The sequence below is a fragment of the Struthio camelus genome, chromosome 25, assembly GCF_040807025.1.
Source record: "Struthio camelus isolate bStrCam1 chromosome 25, bStrCam1.hap1, whole genome shotgun sequence".
NCBI lineage: Eukaryota > Metazoa > Chordata > Aves > Struthioniformes > Struthionidae > Struthio > Struthio camelus.
The window spans coordinates 2,309,010-2,333,469 of NC_090966.1; the positions used below are offsets into that span (position 1 = coordinate 2,309,010).

At 57.5% G+C, this 24,460-nt stretch overlaps 2 gene segments (V, D, J or C); both read left to right on the top strand.

The window, feature by feature from the left end:
* Nucleotides 1-14,377: 14,377 nt before the first annotated feature.
* On the top strand, nt 14,378-15,710 carry LOC138062159 (T cell receptor alpha variable 1-2-like). The segment is given in 2 exon segments: nt 14,378-14,426; nt 15,397-15,710. Coding segments are annotated over 2 exon segments (363 nt in total).
* Nucleotides 15,711-19,448: 3,738 nt separating this feature from the next.
* On the top strand, nt 19,449-24,026 carry LOC138062183 (T cell receptor alpha variable 1-2-like). The segment is given in 2 exon segments: nt 19,449-22,453; nt 23,363-24,026. Coding segments are annotated over 2 exon segments (366 nt in total).
* The last annotated feature ends 434 nt before the right edge of the window (nt 24,027-24,460 follow it).

Consider the following 24,460-nt stretch of genomic DNA (forward strand, 5'->3'; position numbering starts at 1 on the left):
GGGGGGAGGGAGGGAGGGTGGGGGTGCCTCTAGGCCAGGCCAAGCTCTGGGGAAGGGGCCCTCAGCTGTCCCCTAGCAGCATTATTGTGCCCTGCGCACCCAGGGATCTGCAGGCCAAGATCCGCTTTCGGAAAGGGGCAGGTGTCAGTGGCCTCACAGGAAGGAGAAGTTGGTGAAGGAGCATCTGCCATGGAAGGGTTCTCCCTCTGTACACCCCAGGATGGGACCGCACTTGCCCTGGGCTGCACAGAGAGTGTGTGGGCTCTTCTGATCTGATCTCCCTGCACAGCACCAGGCCTGGAAGGAATCGCTCCAGATCTCATCCAAGTCTTGCAGTCCCATTCCAAAACTCTTCCAAACTTCCGAACACACCGCAGGTTTTACTGCACTGCTTGGGGAGCTCCCCTGTGCTCGGGGACAGGCCTCAGCCAGGCAGGGTGGGCGCAGCTGGCGAGATTTCTCTGCCGGCTCTGGAGATCCATGGGGAAGAGCGTGGCAGGGTGAGGAGCAGAAAAGGGCTGCGCCGTTCCTGTCCTGCGCGTGGCAGACCTTGAAGAACGCAGTGCTTGTGAAATCCCATCTCGGCTGCCTGGGACGCAGGAGAGCCTGTTGTGAGACACTGTTGTGGCGTCCTGGTGCTTAGAGCAGCCACCTCGTTTTCTCTGCCCGAACTCTAGAGTGAAGGTGCACAGTGCCACAGTGAAGGTGCAGACCTTTCCAAGCTGTGGTTTCAGTTTCACTCTGTCAGAAGGGATGCCGGTCCTGCCTGAAGCACCCCAGCTGGGCTCTTAGATGCCTTTAGGATTAAAAATAACCTGGAGAATTTTCCTGCCTAAGGGCACGGGGAGCTCGACCTAGATAGTCCCCTTTCTGGGTCTGCTGCACGACTCAAGGAGTAATCCCCGTGTCAGGAGTAAATGCATGTTGTCAGTAACTGATCGCTCATAGAGAACAGACTATATTGCAATGTGGGGTTTTAGAAGTAGCAAGGGTATCAGTGTATGCTGGATGCCCCAGTGAGCTCTACTTGACCACCACCGGAGTCGGAGGGGTCCTTTATTGAAGCAAAGCATTCCTGTGGTTGTTCCAGAAGCTGGGACTGGGCTCTTTGATATAGGGCTGCACATGGCCCCCTCTTGCATGGTGGTGCCTACAGCCATTGCCAGCCTCACGGCAGGGGACCAGGGGCTCATGTCTTTCAGGGACTGTGTGTCTCCGGGCTGCCTCTTCCATTTCCTGGGCTGCACCGAGTGCTTCTTCTACCTGGTGAAGGCCTTTCACTGAGTCCTAGCCACCTGCCAGCGACTGTGGTGTGGAGCCCTCATGGACTGCAGGGCCTGTGTGTGCCTGGCAGCAGGGACCTGGCTGGTGGCTGCCTGCCCTCCACCCTCCAAACTAACCTCACTTTCCACCTCCCCGATGGCCAAAAGCACTGGGTGGGCTACATCTTCTGTGACACCGCAACCGTGCTGAGGCTGGCCTGAGGGGACAGCACCCTTAATGAGAGGGTGACCTTCCTGCATGTGGGGATCTTGGTGATGACCTGCTTCAGCCTCACCATCACCTGCCACCTGGGCATCATCACAGCTATGCTGGAGATCTGCTCTGCCCTAAGCAGATGCCGTGCCTTCTCTCGTGCACCTGCACGGTCCACCTCACCGTGGTGACCACCTATTGCATGCCTCTGGTCTTCATCTGCCTGAAGCCAGAGTGCCAGCACCCCTTGGACAGCACAGTCGCTGTCTTCTACTCCACGGTGACACCTCTGCTAAATCCCCTTGGGCACATGCAGCGGAGCAAAGGGATGGAAGCTGCCCTCCCCAGGCTGTCCAGCAGGAAGGAGCTGGGCGAGGGCACGCAGACTTTCAGCCGGCAGCAAAGCATCCTACTTGTGCATTTCAGGACTGCTGGGTCCTGGTGCTGTCCCAGCGGGACAATGGTGATGGGGCTCCAGAGCTTGGTTGTGGCTGGAGATACGCCAGCATGCATCAGGACTGGAGACACAGGTCAGAGTATGCAGGGATGTGAGGAGGAAGGCTAAGGCCCACTTGGAATTAAATCTGGCAAGGGATGTCAAGGACAACAAGAAGGGCTGCTTCAAATACATCAGTAGCAAAAGGAAGACTAGGGAAAATGTGGGCCCGCTGCTGAATGGGGTGGGTGCCCTGGAGACAAGGATACAGAGAAGGTAGAGTTGCTGAATGCCTTCTTTGCTTCCGTCTTCACTGCTAAGGCCAGCCCTCGGGAATTCCAGACCCTGGGGACAAGAGAGAAAGTCTGGAGAAAGGAAGACTCTCCCTTGGTTGAGGAGGATGGGGTTAGAGATCATTTGGGCAAGCCTGACATCTAGAAATCCATGGGCGCCCCGATGGGATGCGCCCACGAGTGCTGAGGGAGCTGGCGGATGTTGCTGCTAGGCCACTCTCCATGATCTTGGAAAGGTCCTGGAGAGCAGGAGAGGTGCCTGAGGCCTGGGAGAAAGCCAGTGTCACCCCAGTCTTCCCAAAGGGCAAGAAGGAGGAGCCAGGAAACTACAGGCCTCTCAGCCTCCCCTCCATCCCGGGAAAGGTGATGGAACAGCTCATTGTGGAGGTCCTCACTAAGCATGTGGAGGACAAGAAGGTGATCAGGAGTAGTCAGCAGAGATTCACCAAAGGGAAATCATGCTTGACCAGTCGCATTGCCTTCTCTGATGGCCTGACTGGCGGGGTAGATGAAGGCAGAGCAGTGGATGTTGTCTGCCTGGACTTCAGCAAGGCTTTGGACACTGTCTCCCATCACATCCCCCTAGGCAAGCTCAGGAAGTGTGGGTTGGATGAGTGGCCAGGGAGGTGGAGGGAGAACTGGCTGGATGGCAGAGCTCGGAGGGTTGTGGTCAGTGGCGCAGAGTCTAGTTGGAGGCCTGTAGCTAGCGGTGTCCCCCAGGGGTCAGTGCTGGGTCCAGTCTTGTTCAACGTATTCACTGATGACCTGGGTGAAGGGACAGAGCGCGCCCTCAGCAAGTTTGCTGATGATAGTAAAGTGGGGGGAGTGGCTGGCACACCAGAAGGCTGTGGTGCCATTCAGAGGGACCTGGACAGGCTGGAGAGTTGGGCGGAGAGGAACCTCCTGAAGTTCGACAAAGGCAAGTGCAGGGTCCCGCACCTAGGCAGGAATAACCCCATGCAGCAGGACAGGCTGGGGGTTGACCTGCTGGAAAGCAGCTCTGCAGAGAGGGACCTGGGAGTGCTGGTGGGCAACAAGTTAAGCATGAGGCAGCAATGCGCCCTTGTGGCCAAGAAGGCCAACGGGATCCTGGGGGTGCATTAGGCAGAGTGTTGCCAGCAGGTGGAGGGAGGTGATCCTGCCCCTCTCATCAATGTGTACTGGCCTCTGTGTGCTCTTTCCCTCTGTGGACCCTCTCCCAGGCTGCCCCTGGAAAAAAGGCATTGGTCAGGGCGGGGGATAAGGTGGGAGCTCAAGGGGGGACCTTTCATCACTCCCAGAGGAATGAGAGGGAGGGACTCACTGCAGAGGAGCCTCTTTTGAACGCTGTGCCTTGGAGCTGAGGAAGGCCTTTGTGGCTACGCCAGAGCCTGTGGCCATCAATCCTTGCCTTGCTGCATCTCTGCCCCAAAAACGCCCCCTTGGCCCTGCGAGGTCAGTGGCCCCACGGGCTGTTGGGAATGGGAGCTGTGCTGGGGGAGGAGGCTTGGGCAGAAGACGTCGGCGAGGAATGACGGGAGTGGGGAAGGCCAGAAGAGCCTTGGGGATGGATCACAGCCTCCACTCAGCTTCCCCTCCCCTCCATTGTGTCATCATAGCCAGGGGGAATTCCACAACATGGGAAGGGGCAGAGGAAAGGACTGTTGCCACTCCGTGTGGGCTCACCACCCTCATGTGCCAGGGCAGCCCCAGGACAGAGACCGGTTCGCAAACCCCCACGATTGCTCCGTGGTGCCTTGACACCCAGCTTCACTATTAATGCTATTTAACTTTTCTTTTCTATGATACCTGACCATTTCTTGTTGGCCCTCCACCCTTGGCTTAAGGTAGCCATTAAAAGGTTGGGCCTCCCTCAAGCGCCCATGGGTGCAGAGGTTGGGCCTCCCTCAAGCGCCCATGCGTGCAGAGGAGGAACTCTTGAATGCCATGGTGGCCTCGAATTAGGAGTCTGGCATCCAGGGCCTAGGCAAAATTTCCTTCCTGATCCTCCTGCCCATGGTTCAGGGCACAGCCCCCATCTCCAGGCGCATTGCTCCAAGCAGCATTGCTCCAGGCACTGGGCATCTCTTGCCGTGCTCAGAGACCAAGGCCTCACCTCTTCCCCACAGAGACCTGCAGCCCTGGCACTGGGGGGTAGGGTGACACACGCCAGGAAGCCACAGGCCTCCATGAGACTTCTTCCAGAACAGGTCACAAGAGAGGCTCAGCATCACAGTTGAAATGGTCAACAATGTTCTCAGTGCAGAAAGGCACCTGCAGCAGCAGAGCCACCTGGGAGAAGGTGACCACAAAACCCAGTACCCACGCTCCCAGGGCCAGCAGGAAGCAGCGTTTCTTGCTCAGGCTAGTGCTGTAATGGAGCATTATGCCTACAGCAATGTAGCGATCTCCGAGGAGAAAAGGCTACCGGAGGAATAAGTACATGGCGGTCAGCAGGTGCTGGTCACTTCACACGCTGAGAGTGACAAGGCTGTTAGCCACTAGGGCTTGGAGATACCTGGCAGAGATGACAAGTAGGGCCATGTGCCACCCGGGGAGGTCACAAGCATCCTTTCTCCTCTGCCATGGTTCTAAGAGTTAGGAAGGAGGGTTTTTCAGAGGGAGGTTTCAGCCTGTGAGAACAGCAGGAACGTACTTTCAACAAAATGTCTTTCCTTTGGCTTGGCGGTCTTTCTCACAGCCTCTCTTCACCACTAACCCCTCAGTCCTCCTCCTTCCCCCCTCTCTCTGCCTATTCGTCCCTGCAGGCAGCCATACAAAGATCCGTCGATCCTTCTCCGGGCACTCATGCATCACAGAAATCCCAGAAATCACAGAATGGCCAAGGATGGAAGGGACCTCTCGAGATCATCTAGTCCAATCCCCCTGCTCAAGCAGAGTTATCTGGAGCATATTGCCGAGGATCGCGTCCAGGCGGGTTTTGAATATCTCCAGCCAAGGAGACTCCACTACCTCTCTGGGCAACCTGTTCCCGTGCTCTGTCACCCTCACAGGAAAGAAGTTTTTCCTCGTGTTCAGCTGGAACTGCGTGTGTTTCAGTTTGTGCCCGTTGCCTCTTGTCCTGTCGCTGGGCACCACGGAGAAGAGTCTGGCCCCATCCTCTCGACACCCTCCCTTCAGACAGTTCTACACACTGAGGAGATTGCCTCTGAGTCTTACAGAATCACAGAATCGTTTAGGTTGGAAGGGACCTCTGGAGATCATCTAGTCCAACCTCCCTGTTCAAGCAGGGTCACCTAGAGCATATTGCCCAGGATCACATCCAGACGGCTTTTGAATATCTCCAGGGAAGGAGACTCCACCACCTCTCTGGGCAACCTGTTCCAATGCTCTGTCACCCTCACAGTGAAAGTTTTTCTCAGGTTCCGATGGAACTTCCTGTGGTTCAGTTTCTGCCCATTGCCTCTTGTCCTGTTGCTGGGCACCACGGAGAAGAGGCTGGCCTCATCCTCTTGACACTCCCCCTTCAGATACTTGTACACGTTGACGAGATCCCCTCTCAATCTTCTCTTCTCCAGGCTGAACAGGCCCAGCTCTTGCAGTCTTTCTTCATAGGAGAGATGCTCCAGCCCTCTAATCATCTTGGTAGCCCTCCGCTGGACTCTCTCCAGGAGTGCCATGTCTCTCTTGGACTGGGGAGCCCAGAACTGGACGCAGTACTCCAGGTGAGGCCTCACCAGGGCTGAGGAGAGGGGCAGGATCACCTCCCTCCACCTGCTGGCAACACTCTGCCTAATGCACCCCAGGATACCATTTGCCTTCTTGGCCACAAGGGCACACTGCTGGCTCATGTTTAACTTGTTGTCCACCAGCACTCCCAGGTCCTTCTCAGCAGAGCTACTTTCCAACAGGTCAACCCCCAGCGTGTACTGGTGCATGGGATTATTCCTGCCTAGGTGCAGGACCTTGCACTTGCCTTTGTCGAACTTCAGGAGGTTCCTCTCCGCCCAACTCTCCAGCCTGTCCAGGTCCCTCTGAATGGCACCACAGCCTTCTGGTGTGTTAGCCTCTCCCCCCAGTTTAGTATCCTCAGCAAACTTGCTGAGGGTGCACTCTGTCCCTTCCTCCAGGTCATTGATGAATATATTGAACAAGACTGGACCCAGCACTGACCCCTGGGGGACACCACTAGCCACAGGCCTCCAACTTGACTCTGCGCCATTCACCACAACCCTCTGAGCTCGGCCATCCAGCCAGTTCTCAAGCCACCTCACCGTCCACTCATCCAACCCACACTTCCTGAGCTTACCTAGGAGGATGTGATGGGAGACAGTGTCCAAAGCCTTGCTGAAGTCCAGGGAGACAATATCCACTGCTCTGCCCTCATCTACCCAGCCAGTCATTCCGTCATAGAAGGCTATCAGATTGGTCAAGCATGATTTCCCTTTGGTGAATCCATGCTGACTACTCCTGATCACCTTCTTGTCCTCCAGATGCTTAGTGATGACCTTCAGGAGGAGCTGTCTTCTCTTCTCCAGGCTCAACAGGCCCAGCTCTTGCAGCCTTTCTTCAGAGGAGAGATGCTCCAGTCCCCTCATCATCTTCACAGCCCTCCGCTGCACTCTCTCCAGTAATGCCATGTCTCTCTTGCACTGGGGAGCCCAGAAATGGACACAGTACTCCAGATGTGGTCTCCCCAGGGCTGAGGAGAGGGAGAGGATCACCTCCCTCCACCTGCTGGCAACACTCTGCCTAATGCACCCCCAGGATCCCGTTGGCCTTCTTGGCCACAAGGGCGCATTGCTGCCTCATGCTTAACTTGTTGTCCCAGGTCCCTCTCTGCAGAGCTGCTTTCCAGCAGGTCAACCCCCAGCCTGTCCTGCTGCATGGGGTTATTCCCGCCTAGGTGCAGGACCCTGCACTTGCCTTTGTCGAACTTCAGGAGGTTCCTCTCCGCCCAACTCTCCAGCCTGTCCAGGTCCCTCTGAATGGCACCACAGCCTTCTGGTGTGCCAGCCACTCCCCCCACTTTACTATCATCAGCAAACTTGCTGAGGGCGCGCTCTGTCCCTTCACCCAGGTCATCAGTGAATACGTTGAACAAGACTGGACCCAGCACTGACCCCTGGGGGACACCGCTAGCTACAGGCCTCCAACTAGACTCTGCGCCACTGACCACAACCCTCCGAGCTCTGCCATCCAGCCAGTTCTCCCTCCACCTCCCTGGCCACTCATCCAACCCACACTTCCTGAGCTTACCTAGGAGGATGTGATGGGAGACAGTGTCCAAAGCCTTGCTGAAGTCCAGGCAGACAACATCCACTGCTCTGCCTTCATCTACCCCGCCAGTCAGGCCATCAGAGAAGGCAATGCGACTGGTCAAGCATGATTTCCCTTTGGTGAATCTCTGCTGACCTTTCCAAGATGATGGAGAGTGGCCTAGCAGCAACATCCGCCAGCTCCCTCAGCACTCGTGGGCGCATCCCATCGGGGCGCCCATGGATTTCTAGATGTCAGGCTTGCCCAAATGATCTCTAACCCCATCCTCCTCAACCAAGGGAGAGTCTTCCTTTCTCCAGACTTTCTCTCTTGTCCCCAGGGTCTGGAATTCCCGAGGGCTGGCCTTAGCAGTGAAGACGGAAGCAAAGAAGGCATTCAGCAACTCTGCCTTCTCTGTATCCTTTGTCTCCAGGGCACCCGCCCCATTCAGCAGCGGGCCCACATTTTCCCTAGTCTTCCTTTTGCTACTGATGTATTTGAAGCAGCCCTTCTTGTTGTCCTTGACATCCCTTGCCAGATTTAATTCCAAGTGGGCCTTAGCCTTCCTCCTCACATCCCTGCATACTCTGACAACATCCCTGTATTCCTCCCAAGTGGCCTGTCCCCTTTTCCACATTCGGTAGACTTCCTTCTTCTGTTGGAGTTAGGCCAGGAGCTCCTTGCTCATCCATGCAGGTCCCCTGCCCACTTTGCTCGACTTCTTCCTCAGAGGGATGCACTGCTCTTGAACCTGGAGGAAGTGATGCTTGAATGTTAACCGGCTCTCCCAGACCCCACTTCCCTGAAGAGGCCCTACTCCACGAGATTCTTCCAAGGAGGTCCCTGAAGAGGCCCAAGTTAGCTCTCCTGAAGTCCAGCGTTGCGATTGTACTTGCTGCCCTGCTCCCTCCTCGCAGGATCCAGAACTCCACCATCTCATGGTCACTGCAGCCAAGGCTGCTCCCAACCTTCACACCTCCAACCAGGCCTTCTTTGTTTGTTAGTACAAGGTCCAGCAGCACACCTTTCCTTGTTGGCTTCTCCACCACCTGGGTCAAGAAGTTATCATCAGTCCTCTGCAGGAACCTCCTGGACCGTTTGTGCCTAGCTGTGCTGTCTTCCCAGCAGATGCCAGGGAGGTTGAAGTCCCCCATGAGAACCAGGGCCTGTGAGCGTGAGGCTACTTCCAGCTGTCTGTAGAAGGCCTCCTCGACGACTTCTTCCTCATCAGGTGGCCTGTAGTAAACCCCCACCGCCGTGTCCCCCCATGTTAGCCTGCCCTTTAATCCTTACCCCTAGGCTCTCAACTTGCTCTTCAGCCACCCCGAGGCAGAGCTCCACACATTCTACTTGCTCCCTCACATAAAGGGCAACTCCACCACCTCGCCTTCCTGGCCTGTCTTGCCTAAAAAGCACATAGTCATCCAGGACAGCATCCCAGTCATGTGAGCTATCCCACCATGTCTCTGCAACTGCAACAAGATCATGGCCCTGCGACCGCACACACATCTCTAATTCTTCCAGCTTATTCCCCATGCTGCGTGCATTGGTGTACAGGCATTTCAGAGAGGCAACTGAGCATGCAGATTTCTCAGGAGAGGTGCAAGAGGATCCTCCATAGGCATGTCCTGTGCTGACTCCCCTGGCTGCATGCACCTGCTGGAGGCATCCTGGCTTGAGCAGCGTTTTACTGACTACCCTGTCTCTATAACACTGCCCTTCCCCCATCTTTCCTAGTTTAAAGCCCTCCTTACCAGGCTGCCCAACCTGGAAAACCCGTCTACTCCTCCTCCCGTCCTTCCCCCTCACAGGCAGGACTGAGGAGAAAGTGACCTGGGCTCCCAGACCCTTGACCACCGTCCTCAGAGCTCGGAAATCCTGTTTGATGGTATCCAATTTGCCCTTGGTGTCGTTAGTGCCCACATGGGAGAGCAGCAGAGGGTAGTAGTCTGCTGCATGGACAAGCCTTGGCACTCTTTCCATGACATCTCTTATTCGAGCCCCCGAATTGCAGGCAGCAAACCTCTCCAGACAAGAGGTCAGGTCGGCAGATAGGTGCCTCTGTCCCCTGCAGCAGGCAGTCACCCACAACAATCACTCGCCGCTTCTTCCGGGTGTTCCCACTTGGCACGGGGTCTGTCAGGCCAGTAGCTTCCCTTGAAGAAATGCCCAGCTCCTCCTCAGCCTGCAGGGTGCTAAACTTGTTCCTCAAAGGAACAAAGTCTTGAGGAGGAGCGAGAGCCTTTCTCCTTCTACGAGAAGTGACCAGTTTCCAGCCTTCTTCAACAGTGTTATGAGGTACCATTTCACACGGTACAGAGCCCTCTGGCAACTCCGCTGCAGTAGGGAGTGGGGACTCCTGGAGCTGCACGGTCTCCGAGAATACCCTCTCTATCTCTTGCTCACCTTCTTGGATGCTACGCAGCCTACTGACTTCCTCCCGTAACTCCTTTACCTGGCGATACCACTGATCAACCGCAGCACACCTTCTTGCAGGAGAGCTGACTGTCAGTCCAGGCCTCACGGAGAGGCCCTAGGCACTCCCTGCAGCTTGACAGCTGAAGAGCTGCATCTGCTGTCAGAGGGTCTGTCTGGGTTGAAGCTTCACACACAGGTGACGTAGCAACTCCAACCACCACTGGGGAACGTGCTCTGCAGCGTGTCCTGACCGTACCTGAGGAAGCACACACTGCCAGGAGAAACGAAGGTGCCTTCTTGCCTTCTGCGCAAACTGCTGCACAAACTGCTGTGTCTGTCTGCCGCCTCTGGGAGTTGTGCTCTGGATAGAGAGGCATCGTTTGTAAAAGAGAAGGTTATACTGGGGTGTCCTCCCCCTACCGGATTCAGGGAGTGTGTCTGTCCCTGCATGGGTGACTTCTGCTATGGAAGTAACAGAGAGTCAATAGTGGCAAGACTGACTCCGTTTTCCTAATCACTGCCGTATTAAGGTAGAACAAAGAAGAACTCCGCAAATTTGCATCAACTCCTTCACTCCTGCCTGGCTCGCCAGGAATTCAAACTGGGTAGAACTGACTAGAAGCTGTGGAGTTTTCTAGTAGAAGAATCCATTCTCTCTGTTCTTTACTTTATATGTGTCGCCAGTCAGAGAGTGTCAGATAGTGACCATACCACCCTGAAGAAAGGCATAGAAGTCATCTACTTATGCTAATCAGGCGGTCCTCTGTCTGAGCTGTGCACTGGACATGCTTCCCTTGCAGCTGCCAGCGTGTGTGCGCGCGCGTGTGTGAATAAAGGCTGTTTGAACTAAATTGCTGCAAGTAGAGTTTTTCTACAACACTGCAGCAAGTGCTCTTTTCAGAGACATTTCTCTTGAGGAGCCAGCCGCCTCTGTGGCCAAGGGAGAAGGAAGAGAAAAACGCCCTGGGGACAGAGTGTCAGACAGCTGAGTCCAGGCGCTTTTGCCTGTGCATGGTCCTGTCTCCACCCAGACTCTCCCTTGGGACAGGGTGGACACGGGGGCACGCAAGGGTTGCTTTTCCTGTCCTTTCCAGAACTGGCTGGGGGTGCCTCGGTCTGCCTGGGTGCCGGATGGCAGGAGAAGATCATTGGGGTGCTTGTCCCTTGCTGTATGATGGTGGGGCAGGTTGCGATCTTCAGGAGGGCCAAAAGAGAAGGAAGGCCGCAGGAGCCTCCTCTGTGTCCCTCTTGCCTGACCACAGCCTACCTTAACCGTCCATTATGGTCCTACAGTCCCTTTGGCAACACGGCCTGGACTTCAGAGGAAGTAAACTGCGCACGTGGCTTAACCGTACAAGTACCAAACCTCCGGCGCTGAAAAGGCATGGCCCTGGATTTAGGGAGCCTGGGGCCCAGCAAGGATTCCTGCAGTTGGATTCCTTTGCTGAGCGCTTTCAGCACTAGCCCAAGATCTCTCCAGAGAGCCGTCTTGTGGTAGAGGTGTGGGCCTCAAGGAAGCCTATCTGAAGCAGCAGTGAGGGAGCTTTGCTCCACCCTCTGGGCTGAGGTTTGGAGGCTGCTTTGAGCTGGCAGAGGGAGGAGAAGGCAGGAACCCGCAAGCTTCAGCTCGCTCATTCTGGAAGGTCCCTGGTCACCCCGTGAAGAGGAGAGCTTGACATGGCCCTGATTTTCCTGGCAGCCCTGGTGGGACTGGCAGACTTTGGTGAGACACAACTTGCAGGCTGGGGAGGAGCAGGGCAAGAGTTTGTGCTGTCGGGGGTGGAAGCGGGGGATGTGAGTCCTGACCCTCCAGGTAACTGGCAGTGTTTCTGTAGGGAGGCGGGGGTTGCAGATGGGACATCGCTAATAACCTGCACTATGCCAGGTGGAATGGGCATCAAAGGAGGACTAAGACTACGCTTTAGTGTTGTAGAAAGTTGCATTCTTGCGCGCACTGTTAATGCATCTGCAATTGGAAGGAGAGAGATGCTAGATGCTAGCCCAATACTGCCTATAGGATCTTTTCTCCTAGATGTATTGGGTAAAATGCTACAGATCTGTGTAGGGTTGGGTGTAATCCCGGAAGGACATATAGAGAAGGTTAACTCAGTGCAAGAAACTCAAATGCTGTACAAGGACAGGTCAAGGACGGATTATGTGGTGTGTAGTTTGGCGAAAACGTTACCGTAAGCAGTTACGATCAGAGGCAGGGGAGGAACAGTTCATCGCTTGTCTTGCTGAAGGCGAGACCAACAGTTAATACAGCTCAGGGACTGACAGGAAGACAACTGATGGACTCAAAGCCCGCAGGATACTGCTGGAAAGTAGGATCGTCTAGGGTGTGAGGTGAGGAGTGACCAGAGCCTGCAAGATGAAGCATGCAGAGATGCACAGCTCAGCATTTTGCATGATATGAGAGGTCAGATGGAGAACGGGGATAGCAAGAGAGCTGATGAAGTAGTCAATAAATGGCCACACGGATAAGCAGAGCCAAAATGCCTTCCTGGCTTCACAGGTCATGCACAAAAGGACTCTGTGTTCCAGTTCCCACCAGAAACGACCGTCCAGGCAGGACACAGTGCAACACTGCGCTGCAATTTCTCCACCAGCAGCCGTTATCCCTACGTCTTCTGGTACCAGCGGTTCCTGACCCAGGCCCCTCAGATGCTGCTGCGTGTGGACAATTCCAAACCTCATGTGGATTCAGGGAGGTTCTCCTCTGCGCTGTCTGCTGAGAGCTCCCTGGTGCTTCTGCATGTGCAGGATGCCGAGCTCCAGGACAGTGCTGTCTATTTTTGTGCGCTGAGCCCACCCTGGTGTGTACGCCATGCAGCATTGCCCAGAAAGGCTTGTGGGCTGCTCTGGGGAGTGGATCCCTCCCTGCCACTGTTTGCAAGAAGCCCTGAGCTGAAGCCTGCCCAGCAACAGCACCCGGGGGTTGTGGTGAGGTTTGGTCTCTGCCTGCCAAGCCTGTGTGGCAGGGGAAAATGTCGAGAGGCACGCGCTGGTGTGACTTTTAGAGCTGTTTCTAGAACCAGGGCCTTGGATGAGGAAAAGGTTCCAATAAATCAGACATGGGTTCCAGGGGAGACAGGACTGGAGGCAGACCCATTGAAGACTGCAGCATACACAAGCCAAACCAAGCTCACAAAATCCTGTGCTCAAACTAGCTGGACCACTGGAGCAAGTCCGTAGGAGAGGTATCCTACCTGCTTCTCTCCCTGTTCCTCCTCCCGCTGTCTCCGCTCATGGCCCCAGTTGGGGAAGCGGGCTCTTGGTAGGAGGCACAACTGCTCTTGTGGTTTTGCCCCCTGGCCAAAGAGGCACACGGAAAGAATATCCCTCCCTAGCCCTGCATGTGGGAATCAGCTAACCCCGCAGGATGTGAGCAAGACCCATCAGCCAGACGCTGGACAAGATTCCCTGTTCCACCCGCTGCCAGCCCCTGCCTCTGAGCAGTCCCACTCCTTTTCATGTCTCTCCTCCAGGCCAGGGGAGACACCAGCCCTCAGCTGGGGGAAGGTCTTGCGTCCCAGAGTCGGTGTGGGTTTCTCTGCCCACCAGAAAACAGCTGGTCACCCCATTTCTGGGAACTACTTTGCCCCTCTGTACCTAGTGCTTTTTCCAAGAGATCCTGCTGGCTTTAGTGCCTCTCTTCTTGGGGGGAATGCAGGCAGTCGTTATTAGAATTATTACTGTCCTTCCTTTGAAAACATAGCCCCATGTAGACTTAAGCAGAATGAGCAGAAATTGTTATCTCTGCTGTGACTAGTGCATACAGCGGTTCTGAAAAGGTTGGGGTCCCTCCTGCCCACACCCCTTCCCATCCACTTCCTGCTCCAGGGCGCAGGGCTGCCCCATTCACTCCCTCACATTGCAGCACCCTGCTGAGTGCTCCATGTGCTCCCTGGTGGGGGTGGGGGTGCGGGGGTTGGGGTAGGGCTGGGGACAACACACTGTTAATCCCGCATCCTGGTCTCTGCTCACTGTTCAGCCCTTCACCCATGCAATAAGATGATTTTGTCACGTCGGGACTTGTGGCAGTCCTACAGCCCCTACTGGAGTCTGGTTCCTCTCGGGGGTTGCAGGCTATCCCCCCTGCACAGCACACAGTCAGACTCCCAGGCGTAGGTCGGAGCAGCGCTTCCCATTCAGCCTGCTAGAGATTCTGCAGAGAGCTGTGGTTCCTGGGCAGCACAGGAAGGAATGGGGAGAAGCGGTAGCAACAGTGGGGAAGCCTGCTCGTAGAAGAAATACCACTATCCAGAGAGAAGCAGAGACCACGGAGGAAGATGTGAAACCCCAGTGAGGCAACTGCCCTGCACCCCCAAAGGGCCAAGCAGTAGTGTGCAGAAGAGCAAGCATTTGTAGCTGGGGAGGCAAAGACAATGGTGGAGGAGAGAAAGCCACAGCAGGGGCTTTTCAGGCGCGGTGAAAGAAAACGTGCTTCCTTCTTTGCTCCCTTAGTGGTGTCATTTCCGGCAGTTCTGCTCCCTCAAGGCTGGGAGGTGGTTTTTTGACTCTCTCACACACAAACCGGAGGGTCGGGCTCAGCATGCACCTCGGGTACCTCGTCCTCGCTGCTTTCCTGTGGCAACCACTGGGTAAGCACTGACTTTTACTTGAGGCATAATTCCTCTTGTCTATGGGAAACCCTAGCCCCTTCCTGGCTCTATGTCTCTGCAGGGAGATGGTCTTGTATAGTGGGAAAATGCTGGGAGGTGTTGGCTCGTGTGTGCTTTCCCACAAATAGTCTCAGGGCACTGTTACTGTTGGAGAAGAAAAGGGAAGACCGAGAGAGGAGAAACCTGTCCTGATCCCTGTGAACCACCGGCTCCCAATTTCCTTTCGCCAACCATCCACCTCTGTCTGCTTCTCTCTTCTGACCCATCTGGGACCAATGTTTCACAACTGTCTTGCCGTGGGTCTCTTAGTTGTCCTGCAGTCCCAAATTTCTCTCTTTGCAACGCAAAAAACCTGATCTTATGAAGGCTGCTGCAGGCCCAGGCATGACGTTATTAGCTTGTCGCAGTCTCTCTCCTGGCTGGCACAAGTAGCGCAGCCTGCCCGGACCACTCATTTCCTCCTGCACGTCGGCACTGCCGGGGCTTCCTTTTGCCTCCCTCGAGCTTTGGTTTACCATGCACTCCGGGACACAGGAACCATCTGAGATGGCAGGATTTTGGAAGGAGGATGTAACTTTCTCACAGCACCCTGTGTGGGCCTCTCACCACACTGAAGATGTCCTGGTGCCAACACGTAAAGGCCAGGCATGGCAGGACGTTCCCTGGGACTCTGGACAGCAGAAGAGCAGGCAGCAGGGGCACAGCAGAGCTCTCCTCCAGGAGCATCCTGGCAGGAGGTGAGGGGATAATCATGCTGCGGGATCCACACGGAGCCAAGAACTCTGCGCTGCTGCCCCAAACCACTCACCACCTTGCTGTGCCCAGCCCTGAGGCTCCTGCTGCAGAGCAAGGGAGAGGGAGCCTTCCCCGCTGAGGCTTTTCCCTCCTGTCATGGTTTGCATCCTGAAGCCTTTTCCCTGCACAGTCCCTGACTCTCACTTTCTTCCAGGTGCCATGGGCCAGACCACTGTCACCCAGCAAGAGGGACCAGTCCCAGTGCAGGAGAGGGGCACCTTCCAGACCACCTGCACCTATCAGACCTCTAATTTTAATAACTTGCTCTGGTACCAGCAGAGGAGAGGCCAAGCCCCCCAGCTGGTCTCAAATCAGGCAGCAGCTGGCCCCAGGGAGAGTGGCCGATTCACCACATGGCTGAACACCACAGGGAAATACAGCCTCCTGCGACTGGAGGAAGTCAAGGTCTCCGACGCTGCCCTGTACCTCTGTGCTGTGCAAGACACCCTGGCGCAGGAAGCTTCCTGAGCTGTGCAAAAACCTGGGGCGGGAAAGGGGGCAGGGGTGCCTCTAGGCCAGGCCAAGCTCTGAGGCAGGAGCCCTCAGCTCTCCCTTGGTACCGCTCTTTTCCCTCCATACCCAGGGATCTGCAGGCCAAGATCCTCGTTCTGAAAGGGACTGGTGTCAATGGCCTCACAGGAAGAAGCAGCTGGTGAAAGAGCCTCTGTTGTCCCCCTACACCCCAGGATGGGACTATGCTTGCTGTGAGCTGTAGAGAGAGCATGTGGGCTGCTCTGATGTGTCTTGTCTGTACAGCACCAAGGACCGGAAGGAACTGGTAGGAGACTCCCTTGAGTCTTGCAGTCCCGCGCCCAAAACTTCTTCCCTCGCTGCACAGGGCTTCTTCCCAAATCAAGGGCAGGATGCACGTCTTGAGAACATAAGGGTGCCAGCACAAATCTTCTTCCCTGGGACTTGGAGCCCTGGCCCCTGGAAAGGGGAAAATCCTTGAGGTGGGGAGGAGCAAAGGACATGGACCAAGGCTTCCTGGTGTGCTTGACAGCCCCTGGGACAGCCTTCGCCGCCCACCACCCCACTCCACCTCAGTGCAGGCTGACCACAGGAGGGCATTAGCGTGAAAGCAGCTCTTGCAGCAGAGACTTATTCACCCAGACCTTTCTAGAGGCTGAAACCAGGAGTGCCGGATCATCAGGGCTCATTCAGTCAGGGCTCTGACTGAACAATAGTCCCTGCCACTGGTGCCTCCTGTAGGGGCTGACAAGCACCCTCCTTTCAGCAGTCCTTGTAGGGCAGGGAGATTTTGACAGGGCGAGGAGCAGAAAAGGGCTGTGACATTCCTCTCCCTGGGAATGTCGCACCCTGGGACACTCCCGTGGCCTTGTTTGTAGTCCCATTCTCAGGAAGGGGTGCAGTTGCTCCTCACCCTGCAGTCCCTGGATGGATGCCCAAGGCCTCCTGTGTGTGAGGACGTGACACATCCTTCTCTCCTCCTCCCTCCCAGCTCCCTCCAGTGGCCACTAATGCTCACCTGCGCAGGCAGGCGAGCTGCACTGCTGGGTTTCATGTCTCTTCTTCCTAATGCAGCTCTCAGGAGAAATCTGCCGACCTGTTGGTCTTCCTCCTCTCTCTGGGGCAGGCAGTCCCTCAGAGTCGTCAAAGAGTGCTGTCAGCTTGTCTGGGGCCTTGTCCTGCACACAGCACTCCAGTCCTCTTTCCTCAGTTCCTCCTCTGGGAGGTCCTCTTGGCATTCCCTCCCTCCCCTGCCGTGTGATCTTATGCACTAGTGTTTGTGGGACTGTGTTTGTGTACTAGAAGGTGTGATGGACTGCATGCAGGCCTATGGGTTCTTATGCATGTGCGTGCATGCATGTGTCTTTGAGTGCCTGTTGGCTTGTGCCTATACATCTCTGCATGCTTTCCATCACTGCAAGGAGCTACCTTCCCCATCAACTGCCTTGGTTATGGCCTCCTCGTAGCCCAATCCCACCTGCAGTTGTCCAGGCTTGGAGGCGCTCGGCACCCTGGGAGCAGTGGGACGGTGTTGCCTGAAGGGCCTCTGCCATGCCCTGCTCTCAGCCTGACTGTGGGGCTTCCCACTCTCCCAGATATTTGCTCAGGAGGGGAGGCAGGAAGAGGAGAAGGTGTCACGCCACACTGGCCTAGACTGTCCGCTCTGTCCTGAGCCTATATATTCCTGGCAGAGGAGGAACCTCTCCATAGGGCTCCACGACCAGCAGCAGGGCCACTGCTGGCCCTACCGCCTCAATAGACACATCCACACTGGCGGGTTTCAGAGTAGCGCTTCCAGCCCTGTGTGCAATGAGAGCCTCTGCCTCCCGGCAGCAAAGTGAGGCCAGTCCTGGAGAACACCCAGAACAACAGCCTTCTCGGTGCCTGCAGCTGTGGCATCTTCTCCCTCTCTCCAGGTGAGGACATGCAGAGCGTGGAGGCTTCTCTCTATTCCCAGGAAACTGCTGGGTCACATGCAGAGAGCTGTTGCTTGCTGTATGCTTGTCCCAGGTGACCCTGTGCTGTGGCATGGCCATAAGATCCCAGGCAGGGCAGGATCCCTGCTTTGTTTTTGGCACCCTCAGCCCTTCTCGCCCCGCCCATTGGCCGGGCTTGACCGTGCTCTGTCTGCCTCTGCAGGGTCCTCCAGGCATTCCTGGGGTGGGGATATCAGTCAGGAGCAGCGCTACTGGACAGCCTGGGTCCCCGGGGGCTTGCCCAGGCCATGGCGCTGTGCCTGAGGTGGCCCCACTGGCTCAGTGCTTTGGGCCTGCTTTGGGCCATGGCCGTGTGGGCGTGGTTATGGTCTCCCAGCCCAGGTGGTGGAGACGGTGCTGGGGGAGATGCTCTTCATGCTGCAAGGCTGACCTTGGGGCAGGCAGGGCCGCTTCATGGGGGACTCCCTGTTGCTGCCTGCCCCGGCCTTGCTGAGCAGGGCAGAAGGCCAGAGCAGGGCAGGGGTAGGGTCACGGTCAGCTGCAAGGCAGGGACAGGGGCAGAGGCAGGAGCAGGGTGGGGGCTCCGTGTCCCTGTGTGGAGGGCAGGCGGGTATTTCAGAGGTGTCTGCGGACCACCTGACCAGCAGTTTCCAGCTAATCCGTTTGCTCTGTGGCCTTGATCTCTGCTCTGCTCTGCTCTTGGAGACCATAGCAGAGGTGGGGGCCTCCTGCAGGGCATGGCTCTATTTTTAGCACGCTCCCAAATGCTCCGTACTCTACACACGGAGCACCCCTGAGTGTGGTGCACAGCCCGAGGCACTCCTAGAATCTTCCCCTACCTGGACACTAGCTTTCCCCGGTCCAGCACAGCCCTCCCTGGCCTTGTGCTGCAAGTTCACCTCACTGTTACGCTCTCCCCAGAGAAGCAGCTTGCTTTCTTTACCATGTGTGGGCATCTTTTATTTGTGGGGCCAAAGGCAAGCAAGAGAAATGGGCCAGGCAAAAAAACAGGATCAACCGAGGCTCGCATGGCACCCAGTGTTTGCAGCATTGCAAGGCAGCCCAGGACATACAAACGCACTTTGCCTTTGCTGCAAAGCACCAGCTGCTCTGGTGCAGCTGCCCTGCCCCAGCATAGGCCCCAAATCCTGCCTCCCACCAGGAAAGCCCCAGGGCTGTCCAGAGCGTTGCTTGGGCCTGGAAACTCCTTGTTTCTTCTGCAGGAAACATTCCTTCAAAAGCAAATTGTCCTGCATTTATTCATCAGTGTTGCAGTTGGTACTGTATCTGCTGCCCTGTAAAACTTATATATTTCTACCTTCTAGGCTAAGAAACTCCAGGACGGCCGGCTCCCCCTCCCCCTGCCCCACTCTCGCCTCTGGCCCAACGGCTCCTTCGCACACCTCCTCTCCCCGGCCATGCTGTCGAGCAGCCAGCTCTCACGTCTCCCTTGCTCCTCCGCGCTGCCTGCACCTACCGAGGCAGCTGTGCCCGCCCCACTACAGCCCTTCCTCGTTGCGAGCCTTCCTCTCTTCAGCCTTCCTTTCAGCCCACCCCCCGCACCCCTCCTTTGTGGGCAGGAAAGCGCTTGCCGACGTGACTTTCTTCTCCCCTCTCTCTCTCTCTCGGCAGGGGCTGCGGCAGCAGGGAGCCCCGGTGCAGCAGGAGCCGTCGGCAGAGGCCAGCGAGGCCGCCGGCACCCGCACCATCCCCGCCTGCTCACACGCCAACGGGCAGGGGCGCCAAACTTCCTCCTGGTCGCGGCAGCGCCCGCACCGATGGCCGCAGCTGATAGCAACGGGTGTCAGAGGCGGGCCCCGCGCTCACGGCCGCCGAGCGCCTCTGTGGCGCCCTGCGCCTCGCCCGGGCGCAGCGGCAGGACGCCACGCTGTATTAGTGCGCCCTGGGAGACGCGGCGAGAGCCTGGCAGCCGCCGCTGTCGCTGTGCACGAACCCCAACCTGGCCCGCCGCGCCCCGCCCCGCTGCGGCGAAGCGGCGGGACGCTGTGCGTGCCCGGGACCCTGTCTGCTCTCGGCACAGTGGACAGCGCTGCGGCCGGGAGCGGGGCAGCACGTTGTGCGGGGGGCGGGGGGCGCTGGAGCCAGGAGCAGAGGAGCCGGAGGGCGCTGGGCCGGAGGCACGGGCGGGCAGAGGGAAGTGCCGCTCGACCACGAGGGGCGGAGCCGTTGGTGTAGTGGTCACGGTGCCGGAGCCGCTGCCTGTGCGTCCCCGCCTGGCCCGGGAACGGCGGTGCCGCCCACTCATGCGCTGCCCCGCTGGCTCCCCCGGGGAAATAGGGCGCCGGCAAGCCCACCGGGCCGAGCTGCTGCCCGGGCACAGCTGCCGCAGGAGCGGCCTGAGTGCTGGGAGCCCCTGCCTCCCCCGCCGCTAGCAGCGCCCGGCCCCGTCGCCCCGGCCAAAGTGCCCTGCAGCCCGACCCGGCCTCGCAGCCCTGGAGCCAGGTCTCGGGACCCAGGGATGCAGGGCCTTTCTCGCCACCACCAGGAAGGTCCCAGCCCGTCCACCAGCCTGCAGGACGGGCTCCCTGCCCCTCGCCGACCCTCCCGCGGCCTGCCCCAGCCCAGCCCAGCTATGCCTCGGCCTTTCCGGGGCACGGGCAGAGAGGGGCGAGCAATGCCGGGACGTGGCCACAGGGCCTGCCTCGGCCCTGCCGCTGTCTCAGCTCGGCCCGGCCGTGGGTGAGTGGCGACTCCCCACGTCGCTCCCGCTCCGCTAGGGGCTCTCCCGCTCCTGCCGGCCCCTTTGTCCCTCTCGCCGCCTCCCCACGGCTCCCGCTCCCCCACCCGCATTTCGCTCCCTGCCCCCGCCAGTCCCCGGTGCTGCCTCTGCCTTGGCCGGGCCTGTGGGGCAGGGGCGGGGGCAGGGGCATGGGCACAGCGTCTGGGCAGCCTCCTCCTCTGAGAGGAGAGTCCCGGGCACCGGCTGCCCCTGGGAAACTCCCTGCGCCTCCAGCAGCTCACATTTCATGAGCCTCAGAGGCAGAGAGAAGAGGTTCAGCCCTCTCCCCTGTGTCAGCTGGCCTTTGTAACCGCCTATCAGGGAACTGCTGGCAGGTTTACAGGCTTGGGAGAGCAGAGCGCAGCTCACCACCCCTCCGTGGCCTCAGCTGAACAGGCCTCAGCTGAAGTCCGTAGGAGAGGAGGGCTGTGAATGAGAGTGGCTGTGCTGAAACCCTGCCTTCTGCAGCTCCTGCTTACCGTTTTAGCAAAAGGCCCCGCGTGAGAACTGATGAAGGATCCTTGTTGGAGGCATTCATGGGAAGAGATTAAGAGTGGGTAGCCCTTGTGCTTGCCTAGGTAGTGAGGGCCTGAGACAGGGTGGCACAAGCAGTGGGAGGCTGTGTATGCGGGCAAGTGAAGAGAGAGACTCTCTGCAAAAAACAGGGCTCCGCTTGGGATCTCTTCCCCCTGCCAGTGGGAGGGAGTGTTTCCGTCTCTGTGTGAGGAGCTCCTGCAGCAAGTGCCCTTCACAGAGACGTTTCCCTTGAGGAGCCTCCTCTGCGAGGGAGAGGAGGGAAAGAAAACCCCCCGTGGGGATATTGAGCTGGACACCTGGGTCGAGGCACTTCTGTCTGTGCCTGGTCCTACCTACGTCCAGACAGTCTGGAGGGCCAGGGTGGGCATGGGTAGGTGCAAGGATCCCTTCTCCATCTCCTGCAGAGGTAGGTGCAGGCCCCTGTGTCTGGCTGGGTGCTAGAGGACAGGAGACACCAGGGACACTTCTCCCTTGCTGGGGGATGGCTTGTCTGGTTGCTATTTCTAGGAGGGACAAAGAGATGGGGGTCCTCAGCAGCCTCCTTCGTGTCCTTTTGACTGTTCGCAGCCTGCATGAGCTGTCCGTTAGGCTCCTACCTGAATGCTGGCCCTGGCCTTGAGTGTTCAGCTCTTGGGCAGCTGCTAGGGAGCCTGGGACAGAGCAATGATTGCACCTCCAAGCATGGTGGGCGTGCTTTAGACACGAGGCCATCATCTCTCTAGACGTCCTTGCCACAGAAATCTCAGCCCTACCGCTAAGCTCTCCTCTCCACTGCATCCTAAGCAAGGACATGCGGTCACTGTCTGCACAAACGCAAGTCCACACTGCCAACTTCTCTAGCTTGCCTACACTTGCCTTCCCAGGTCCACTCTGGCACTCCCACTGCAGCTCTGCGCTTCCCCTCACTCGCCTCCCAGAACTACTCATCCCTCCCAGAAGTGCAGGGTCCCAATTATCTCTGGGGATTCCAGGCAGAGGTGTTGTTCCCAGGCAGCAGAGGAAGGAAAGGGTAGAGTGGTAGAAATGATGGCGACATCTGTGCCCAGAAGAAACAGCACCATCTCCAGAGAGCTGCAGACCCTGAGGAAGGCGAGAAACCCCCGTGGGGAAAACCCCTGAAATCCCCAAAGGACCAAGCAGTGGTGTGCATTTCTGTCTGGGGAGGTGAGGACTCCACGGGGACATCAGGCCAGGAGCAGCCCCTTCCTACCATGGGGCACCCAGAGCCCCCAGGTTGCCTGCATCGTGAAGACATTCAGCAGGCTGTTGCCGGAGCTGCAACACCAGAAGAGGTGTCGCTGCCAGAAGAGGGAGAACTGCAGACAGCACGTTTCAGGCATGATAAGAACAAACCGTTTCTCTTCCTTCTTTCCTGCTTTGCTCCCCCCACAGAGTCATTTCCGGCAGCTCAGCTCTCTCAAGGCTGGGAGGTGCTTTTCTGACTCTCTCACACACAAACAGGAGGGTCGCTCTCAGCATGTACCTCGGGTACCTGGTCCTCGCTGCCCTCCTGGGGAAATCGCTCGGTAAGCACTGCCTTCTACTCTTGCCATAGTTCCTCTTTCTCCTCAGGACACCCTCACCTCCTCACCAGGTCTCTGAAGGGATCTGCTCTGGAAAACAGGACAAATGTTGGGAAATAGCAGATCGCATGGGTGTTTTTGCACCTGTTTTCTGAAGATGCTGTTACTGCTGGACAAGAAAAGATAAGACAGCAAAGGAACCCCTCATCCCCGGACCGTCTAAGACCGCCTTCTCCAGCTTTTCTCTCCCCAGCCATCCATGTCTCCCTGCCTCTGTTTTCTGATCCATCCGGGCCCGGTGTTTTGCAGACGAGTCCTTGCAGAAGCTCTCTGCTGTCTGCAGCCCCAAATTACTGCCTTGCAACCCAGATATACAGGATTTTCCAGAGCTGATGCAGCTCTGGTGCTGGAAAGCTCTCATCCCACTGACATTACTCGGGTGTCCCAGTCTGTCACCTGGCTGGCACATGTAATGCAGCATGCCCTGGCCACCCCCTTTTTTTCCATGCATGACAACACAGCCAGGGCTTCCTTTTTCCTCATTTCCCACTACTGGGGAGACACGCGAGGTGGCACGTGAGGGAGGGCAGGATGGAACTTTTTGTAGCACCTCCCCGGAGCCCTCACCGCACTCCAGGTGTTCTGGCCCTGGCACACAAGGGCCTGGCAAGACAGGAGAGCGTGGAGCTGGGAGCAGGGGCACAGCAAAGCTCTCTTCCAGGGGCATCCTGGCAGGAGGTGGTGGGATTATCACGGCGCGGGATCAACACTGAGCCAAAAACGCCAAGCTCCTGCCCCAAACCACTACTCACTACCTTGCTGCAGAGCAAGGGAGAGGGAGCCTTCTTCCCTGGGGGGGTTGCATCCTGAAGCCTTTTCCCTGCACAGTCCCTGACTCTTGCTTTCTTCCAGATGCCATGGGCCAGACCACCGTCACACAGCAAGAGGGACCAGTCACAGTGCAGGAGAGGGGCACCTTCCAGACTACCTGCACCTATCAGACCTCAACCTCTAATGCTGGTACCTCTTGGTACCAGCAGAGGAGAGGCCAAGCCCCCCAGCTGGTCTCATATCAGGCAGCAGCTGGCCCCAGGGAGAGTGGCCGATTCACCACATGGCTGAACACCACGGGGAAATACAGCCTCCTGCGACTGGAGGAAGTCAAGGTCTCCGACGCTGCCCTGTACCTCTGTGCTGTGCAAGACACCCTGGCGCAGGAAGCTTCCTGAGCTGTGCAAAAACCTGGGGCGGGAAAGGGAGGGAGGGTGGGGGTGCCTCTAGGCCAGGCCAAGCTCTGGGCAAGGGGCCCTCAGCTGTCCCCTAGCAGCACTATTGTGCCCTGCGCACCCAGGGATCTGCAGGCCAAGATCCGCTTTCGGAAAGGGGCAGGTGTCAGTGGCCTCACAGGAAGGAGAAGTTGGTGAAGGAGCATCTGCCATGGAAGGGTTCTCCCTCTGTACACCCCAGGATGGGACCGCACTTGCCCTGGGCTGCACAGAGAGTGCGTGGGCTCTTCTGATCTGATCTCCCTGCACAGCACCAGGCCTGGAAGGAATCGCTCCAGATCTCATCCAAGTCTTGCAGTCCCATTCCAAAACTCTTCCAAACTTCCGAACACACCGCAGGTTTTACTGCACTGCTTGGGGAGCTCCCCTGTGCTCGGGGACAGGCCTCAGCCAGGCAGGGTGGGCGCAGCTGGCGAGATTTCTCTGCCGGCTCTGGAGATCCATGGGGAAGAGCGTGGCAGGGTGAGGAGCAGAAAAGGGCTGCGCCGTTCCTGTCCTGCGCGTGGCAGACCTTGAAGAACGCAGTGCTTGTGAAATCCCATCTCGGCTGCCTGGGACGCAGGAGAGCCTGTTGTGAGACACTGTTGTGGCGTCCTGGTGCTTAGAGCAGCCACCTCGTTTTCTCTGCCCGAACTCTAGAGTGAAGGTGCACAGTGCCACAGTGAAGGTGCAGACCTTTCCAAGCTGTGGTTTCAGTTTCACTCTGTCAGAAGGGATGCCGGTC